The sequence below is a fragment of the Fistularia commersonii genome, chromosome 2 (assembly GCF_037954325.1).
Source record: "Fistularia commersonii isolate RoL2024-O1a breed Wild chromosome 2, RoL_Fcom_v1.0, whole genome shotgun sequence".
NCBI lineage: Eukaryota > Metazoa > Chordata > Actinopteri > Syngnathiformes > Fistulariidae > Fistularia > Fistularia commersonii.
In genome coordinates, this window is record NC_141285.1 from 14272275 (window position 1) to 14281114 (window position 8840).

An 8840-nucleotide genomic window follows, 5' to 3' on the forward strand; every position below is an offset into this window, starting at 1 on the left:
TACCTGAGGAGCCAGATGATCACATGGCTCCAGGCCCCAGACTGACTGGCTCATCACCGCCCCCCTCACTCCGTCCCTCTGGAATCTCACCTGTCTAGTAATGAGAAATGATATTCACTATCAAGTTTTTCATGACCAACACATCAGTGCGTGTTAAAGTCAGTTTCAAAAGCAAGAATCTTGTGACTGTTTAACAGATGAATTGCTTATCCTTTGTGAGGTAGCGTCATAGCTCTGACAGCTCCCTCCTTCAGCAACATTTCATGTTTGCCTTCATTCTTCCATGGAGGTCTCCCCTCCCAGCCCTGTAATTTATGTGGTTAAACTCCACTGTAAGATGTCTAATGTGTGTTTAATGGGTGTTGGTAAAGCACCAATTAAGTTAATTGTAGATCATTGTGTTAATTTTAGTTATTTAGAAAACCCCAGCTTTCCTAAATGTTGTGAGAGTGGGGGAGATATGACGGAAGACTGCGAGTAAAGACTGAGGGGTGGTTACCCTCAAATATAGCCCTGTGCACTGAAACAACCTTTATGGGATTTACTGGGTGTAATGACAGTGGTGATGAGATTTGGAGCTGATGAGTGTTGCCATGTAGGAATGACTTTTTTGTTTTCATTCAATTTTAACTTGTGATATAGTGTTTTGAGGCTTAGTGTGGAGTCTGGTGTCTCCTGTTGATCGTTGCTCTCGAAATGTTCTCTCTTTTTTTTTTCCTCTTCAGCAGAAGGCTTGATAAAGCAATACTGCCACTTTGGATCAAGTAGTAGCAGTTATTCCCCCTCCTAGAAATAAACAGTTATAAGTGTTGGGCCACAACCAAGACATCAGAAATTGCACTTAGAGTCACAAGTCAAAGAAAGCGCTATCGTCCATGGCCATGGCGTATTAAAATAACTCACTTCACTAGAATCTGTGAAAGTGTGACTGAATACAATCATTTAAGCCCCCACATATACTCGCACAATGCAACAGCTGTATCACAGAATGATTTTGCAAAAAGAAAACAGGGTCATTCATTTTAAAATGGCTGTTCAGTGATATTTTACTATTGATAGCTTTTCATCTAAACTGCCATGAGCTGCAGTATCTTTTTTTTTTTTGTTCTTTATCCCAGAATTATTGGCATAAATCATGATTTAATGCTACATTTATTTAGTGGGATATACAGGCAATTTAAACTTGGCTCACCCTCACATTCTGTGCAGTAACATTGCACAGCAATTATGTATACATTTGGGTGTGTGTGTGTGTGTGTGTGTGTGTGTGTGTGTGTGTGTGTGTGTGTGTTGCAAATAAGTGTCAAGCCATCATTCTTGCTGGTGACCCCCATTGATTATTATTTTAATTGTTGTAAAGGCCCAAGCAGAACTGTGCGGAATGGCAGGAAAAGAGAACATAATGCCTCCTCAAGGTGCCAGGCCAGAAGTCTTGAGGACCACAATGAAAAATTAAACTGATGTTGTTAAACACGCAGCCAGGTAACTTGTTTTGGTTTAAGCATTGGTCAACAGTCAAACTCACACACGTAATTAGCTTTATAACAACTGAACTAAAAATAGGGAATCCAGCCTAGTGACTTAGACACACATACACACACACAAAAACACACACCCCCTTTGCCTCATTTAAGGTAGGTAGCAGGTCAGATTATTTCAAGTTTATTTATGGTTTTGAATTCATAATAGTATAGATTTGTGTCTCAATAATCACAGAGACACCCTAATCCGTTTCATCTATACTATCACTTCCTTGTATTGCACATCAGCTTAGCTTTAGGTTGCTTTGAGTTTGTGCAGTATTCTCTGTATTAAGCAAACTAAAAATGGAAGCTTTTTCTGTTCATATCCAAGCCTGGCTATGACTATTTGTGCATTTGGTGACAGTTCACTAACTTAAATAATGTCCACGTCAATATCAAAGACTCTCTTGTATCCCCTCTAAGACCTTTCACTATTGCTGTAACCAACCAGCAGCCTTTTTTTTTAACCTGCTTTCTATGTAACGACACTTCATCTGTATCTGATACAGTTTTTGACTGTAATGACTGTTGCAAGCTGTTTTTCTGATCCACGGTACTCTGCCAGCCAGAGGCTGGGCTAAAAAGAAAAATCAGAAGGGCATGTTTTCCAAGTAAAACCTGTGGGACTATCAGTGGTTCAGGGGAGCTCAGTCCTGTGGTTAATCTGTGCTAGTTGCTGCAGGGCCTCTGGGCTTCACATGAAAGCTGCCTCACTGATGTGTGCTGGACACAGGGGGTGGATCGGTAGAAGCTCCAGCACTTTATCCATCAAACCTCACTTTCAAGGCTTGGAGCTGCGGGATGTCTGCTCCCAGGGTTGTGGTTTCTGGGAGACCGACAGAACATTTCCATAATGGCCCACATCTCCAAGCCTCAGTGTCAGTTTAACAGCCAGTTTGTATCTGGGGTAACTGTAAGCTTGTATGTATTATTACACTGGAGGGGACAATCTTAATTTAAGCTATAGTTTGATTTTCTAGCTGGATGTCTGACAAGAGAGTAGTAAATACTATCATGGGTGGATAGTAGTGGGTAGAGGAGTAGAAGCATTTGAAACAAGAAGAAGCGAGGCTGTTGCATAAGAGATGATGAACTACTTATGAGCACTTCAAAAGTTGCGAACAACATGTTTAGCTTGAAGTGGATTTGATTATATTTGTTTCGTTACGATCAAAGAACCACAGTTAATCAAACTGAAATAATTTGTTGTATGTGACATGATAATGACTCACTGCTTATGTGAAATGCCAGCACGTAAACAATTGGTTTTAGTATTTATTTTAGTATTCTCTAAACTTTTATTTTGTATTCAAGGTGACCCAAATTAAAAGGGTGTCTTTACGCCTGCATTGGTAGTTATATTCTAGAACCCATCTGTCAAAGTCAAGGCCTGCAGACCAAATCTGTCTCACCACCGTATTTCATACGTCTCACCGGAGTACAGGATTTGCTCAATATAATTCAATCCTGCACAAATGTAGTCCCCATAAACTGCCAGTCCCAAAGCATTTTACAAAATCCCTTATCTTTTTCAGAATAGCTTGGAAAGGTTTTTACCCTCGATTTCCTATGTGACATTATTTTTCACCCAATGATGCCTTCAGCATGTTCAAATAATCTAACTGGGAGATGGAATTCTTATATTTAGTGGCACCCGTATTGTTGATTTGGCCAGGTACACAATATCCTTTGACAACTGGTGTTTGTCACTTATTGTTAAAGATATTGAATATAGGATGCTGAGTTAATACTATTAGATTTACTGAGGTCCCTTCCCCCCTATATTTGTTTTAAAGTGTGTTGTTTTACATCTCATTTCAGAAAATAAGAATAAGAATAAGAATAAGAATAAGAATAAGAATAAGAATAAGAATAAGAATAAGAATAAGAATAAGAATAAAAATAAGAATAAGAATAAGAATAAGAACAACTTTATTTATCCCGAAGGAAATTGTTGTGCCCGAGTTTCAAGTAAAACATAACAATAATAAATAATAGTAGGAAGGAGGGAAAATAAGAAATAGAAATAAAACTATAAAGTGTCAAAGTCACTCAGGACTACTTCTAATTTGTTGTAGGTGGTTTCATGGAGAGAGCAAAGAATTCCTCGTAAAACTGATCAACATATAGCCTGTGGATTAGGCTGTGATAAATGTAAAGACACATGAACATACCTCAGTAGATGAATAAATAGCCATAAATAAATACAAACAGACAGACAAAGATGTTTTTTTTTGCCCCATAAAAGCAGTAGACCACTCATTGACCTGGAGATGGGGGTAGACCAGAGAAATGTTGGCCTTTTACTGACACACATGGATCCCATAGTGAGGAGAGATAACTTACAGACAGAGTGGAGCCATCTCTCTTACAGACATGAAAGTGTGTTGTGTACCATATATGTGTGTGTGTAGCTTGACACTACTAACCCTTATCAACCCTTATGAACAATCAAAGACAGGCAGCGAAGGGCTCTCATGACTGTTTGGGCCCTCGGAGGGAAAGAGACCTCCGTCGCTTGATGAAAGGACTTGGAGACGGCAACACAGTGTTTAAAGAAATTACATTCCCCAGGGTTGTATTTGATATTTTCGGCTTACTTTAAACAAGTTTAATGTCTACGCATTTCCACAAAGGGACATTAGCGCCGAGGAGCCTAACGTGTTCTATCTTCTCAACATATCGGAAAACACGTCATTCGAACGATGCCGTGCAATTTGTACATAAAACGGGACGCTGAACCAAAGACGTTTCGCGGCAACAGAATTTTGAGCGTACATGGCACATGTTTATTTTAGCATGTTGAGCCTGGCGGTGAGATCGCAAATAGTCATCTGCCTCTGATTACTGCTCCTCCACTCGATTCGTATGGGAATGTAATTAGTAGTTTTAATTGATAGAGGCTGTGCAGCAGGAGGCAGCCAGTCTGCCTCTCAGGGCTCTGCCACACAGAGGTAGGTGATTCTGAAAGACCTCTTTGACCAAGATTATACATAGTGATTTACACATTTCCCCATTTTCTGAATGCATCATATTTTGGCAGGGTTGTTGCATTTAGTTTCAAGTTATCAATACTTATCCAAATCCACTTATCCAAATTTTAATGTACAGGGAAACATGTTTCTACACTGTGCATAGGACAATAACCACTTTGAATCTTGAAATCCTGTATCATCTGAACCAACACTTTATAAAACAAAGATAAAAAAGCTGTCTAATCAGCTGCTTTTGGAAGAAATTCTGTAACACATGTTGACGAACAAATAAATGTTCACCAACAAACTTAGATGAAATCAATCAAGATGCATGGCGGAGAATAAATGGGTTATGACTTTCTGAGTGTAGATTTTAGACAGTGTTTTGGTTTGATTATTGTTTTTCATCAAAAAGCACACATTTTAGACAGTATTGGTTTTATAACCATTTTCATGCAGTCTCCATTTTTTTATTTACTATTTTATTATAATTTTAAGAAATGTGTGAACAAGTCTTCTGGGGCAAAAGATATCTCCAACCTTGGCCAAAGCAGCTTGGGACCAGGCCAACATGGCCATATAAACCCAAGGACTCCTGGCTCAGTGACTCCAGCTGCAGCTTTCTCATCTCTATGCAACGCAGATTTTCAGTAGCTCCTTTCACTTTGCCTCAACTACATTTTGCTGGCTTGTTTTTGCCAATGCCGATTAGCATCACCCCAGATATGCTGCAGTGAAAACAGCAATTCCTTACAAGTCTGGTCGTAGGTGGGCTGTCAGCATATGCAGTCACAGCAAGTAGTTAGAAAAGTACTAATGTTTCCAATAAAGCAAGGAAAATAGCTGCAATTGGACCCTTGCCGTAACATAATACAGGAAGGGAAGATGTTTATTTCCATATTCTTTATATCTTTGATGACTAATTAAGACTGCATCTCAAATTGAGATTTAGGTACATAAAAAAAGACCAAGAGAAACAAGATGCCTGATTTGGAAAACAGCAGGGGATTTCTATATTTTGTGTATTTTTTCAAACTTCAGTAGTTAGACTTAGTCTATATATAAGTCTATGGTATATTAGTGTCGCTCTTGTAAAGTGTTTTTATATTAACATCTATCAACGTTGTTCCTGTGTTTTCAGTACTTTAGCGATAAAATCCAAAGCCATTGAATAATGCATTTCGTGGTGCCAACTGCTTTTTTTCAGAAACAAAGGGAGAATATATTACCACATAATAAAGTGTTGTCTCATGATCAAATGTTCAAACATCAGCTTTTAAATTGCTGAGACTGATTAATCAGCAGTGAGGGGAGCTGATAAGTACATCTAATTGTTTTATTTCAATATAAAAAAATCAGCAGTTTACAGCATTTCTAATATTTCCTTTCCTTAGCGAAGTAAAAGACTAAAAAACCTTACACATATATTTAAATATTTTAGAATTATGCATGAAATATGAAAACAGTTCAATATCATACACTAGCACAGTCATGTCTGTGTATCATGTATGTGCAACACAGATTAGATAACATTTTAAGTGAAGAACTTCCTGTATCCAAGGTTCAAGAAAATATAAAGAGCTAATGACTGTAACTTTGGACTCACATTTCCACGGACAAAGAAGAGCTGAAACATTTTCTGTCACTGTTGCAAGAACAAGCGACAAACAGAGACATCATGTTTAGGTAAGGAGCTGTCTCTTCTCTTAAAATCACCCTTTTCCACTCTAATTTTCACTTATTTCGGTTATGGACTTGGAATATTACAGCCAGCCTTCTCGTTTGTAGGATTTCTGTCTTGGTGTTTGTTTCTTTGATATTCGGCGTCATGGCAAACCCACACAAACGCTGGGTATGTACATAAAAAGCATTTCCTCTGGTTCTCCATGAGGCGGGTAACATTTAATTTCCACGAAAAATAACTTTTGTTTCACTGGAAATGGAAGTACTAATATGTGCGGTGAACAATTTGTACATAGCTGCAATAATATTGTATCTGTTTCTTTCCTTTTTCTCAGTATGAACTTCCAGCTGAAGCATTCCAGGACACACTTATGTAAGTTTTATTTTCCTTAGACTATGAAAATTAGTTATCTTCTCTTGATCGGAGGAAATGTGGATCAAAATAGCTTGACATTTATTACAGGGCTATGGATGCTAGAGGAAGGGTGTCTTGGAGAGAAGAAATCGAACCACCTGAGAACATGGATGAAACTCAGGATGACGTTGATCCCAAAATGATGATCTGGAAAAGTATGACAAATAACAAGCAGGGAAATGAGCCTCTGAAGGCAGAGGAAGACTTGGATGATCTGTATCATCCTTCTTTGGTCGATCTACCGGAAGTGCAAGACATTCAGGCCGCTGACATCCAAATGAAGTCCACAATGGAGGATGAAAACACACAGTTCAGTCGTTTTGCAGAGGAGGATAGAGACAACATAGACCACCCTGTTTTTACTAACACGGCTTCGGAAGAACCTCTGCAGGATTTGGATGAGATCTATAGCAGGGTCGATGAGCAGTTCGAAGAGTATATGGCTCCACTTGGATCTGATTACAAAGCCAAGGAGCTGCAGTTCCCAAAGCAGCAGCTACTAAAACGTGAAGTCAGACTTCACCTGGAACCAGAAGAGGATATGGATGCTTTGTATCATGCAGATCCCAAACCGTCTCACCATCACCAGGATGAGGCTCAAGCAGCTGTCCCTTTTGAATCGCCAGTAAATCAATCACCTGTTGAAACATCTGCGAGGCTGCACAGTGAACCAGAGGAAGATCTCGATCACCTGAACCACTTGTGATGTTTCAGCAACAAATCTACATTTGAACACTCATTTGAAATCAAACGGGTGCTCAGTGAACTGCAACATGAATCTGAATTGACAAATCATACCTCAGCGCAAATTCATTTATCCTTATCTCACCCTTAGTTCTATATCTGGATCTTATATATACTTTGTTTGAATATTTGTTCGGACTGCCCAAGGAGCTGTCGGTGAATAAAACAAGAGACCGCCTCACAACATTTGCACTGTCTTCAACAGAAATAATAATATTTTATCCTTTATTAATCCCCATGGGGAAATTCATTCTCTGCAATTAACCCATCATGGATGAACCATGAGCAGTAGGCTGCCATCGACCAGCACCAGGGAGTGTCTTGCTCAACGACACTTTGACACTCTAGAAGGAGCCGGGAATCGAACCAGGAGTGTTTGGTTCCAAAGATGATTGCTCTACCTCCTGCACCACATCCACCACTGAATAAGAATGTATGAACTCATAATTAATCAATGATCTATGCCACTTATCTTCTTCATGGGGCTGTGTGTGTGTGTGTGCGTGTGTGCGTGCGTGTGTGCATGTGTGCGCGTGTGTTCAGGGTGGAGCGAATCTCAGCTGCCACTCTGTGAAAGGCTGAATACTTTTGGAACACACCAGACAGCCACAGGCCCAAGCTGCGTCAGAAAGATAAGGATTCACTCTTACATTTACACCTACTTACAATTTTGTCTTCAATTAACTCTCCTGCATGTTTGGGGAAAAGCCAGAGTACCAAGAGTAACGCACACGGGCACGAGGAGAACATGCAAACCTCACAATGGCTTCAAACCCAGGACCTTACTGTTATGAGGGGGGAGTGTGACCTTGCCATTCAACCAAAAAATTGCAGGAAATTAAAAACAATGCAACCTTTCAGAGCTATATATTTAAAGACACAAAAGGTTGCATTACAATCAACTAAAAAAAAAAAAAACAACAAACCTGAAGATGAAGAATGTGCTAAATCCAGCCCCAAGGGGGCACAAATGCAGAGGGCTGTGCCAGGGAGGGCGCGCGGCCCATATGGCAGACTTAATACGCAAACCTATAACTTTCATACCGGATTGGTCGAGGCCCGGGTAAACACCGACCACTAGCGGTGCTGATAACAGGGTGGAAATTGGACAACTGTAGGTCAAAGAGGGACAGGAGGAAGGTGTGTCCATAAGCAGAGAGAGAACAACTGCTCGCTGAAAACCATACAGGTTATACAAGCTTATTAACACATCACTTTTTTCATGTTAAGTGAGGGGTGGGGGTAGATAGGTAGAGCAGCACTCTGTCAGCAGCCATGTCTGATGAATTCAAGCACACAAGCATGCGCACACATGCACACACTCATGCGCCGATGTGTATTTTTACAGAAAAATTAGCAGAAAGTGGTTTCTAGATAGACATCAGAAGACCATCCTGTTCATCTCAAACGCACGGCAGACAATAAATATCCTGCTCGAGGTGTTGTGAATAGATGTCACGCACGTGGACAATGAAGGAGTTCTGTTTGGCTCTGCAAGAT

At 39.9% G+C, this 8840-nt stretch overlaps 1 protein-coding gene across 1 annotated transcript; it reads left to right on the forward strand.

Annotated features, from left to right (window-relative positions):
• The first annotated feature begins 6121 nt into the window (after window positions 1-6121).
• LOC147236449 (uncharacterized) lies at window positions 6122-7302 on the forward strand. The gene is made up of 4 exons (XM_086160396.1): window positions 6122-6184; window positions 6287-6350; window positions 6517-6554; window positions 6645-7302. Exons 1-4 carry the CDS (start codon window positions 6177-6179, stop codon window positions 7300-7302), a joined length of 768 nt encoding a protein of 255 aa, XP_086016522.1. The 5' UTR covers window positions 6122-6176.
• The last annotated feature ends 1538 nt before the right edge of the window (window positions 7303-8840 follow it).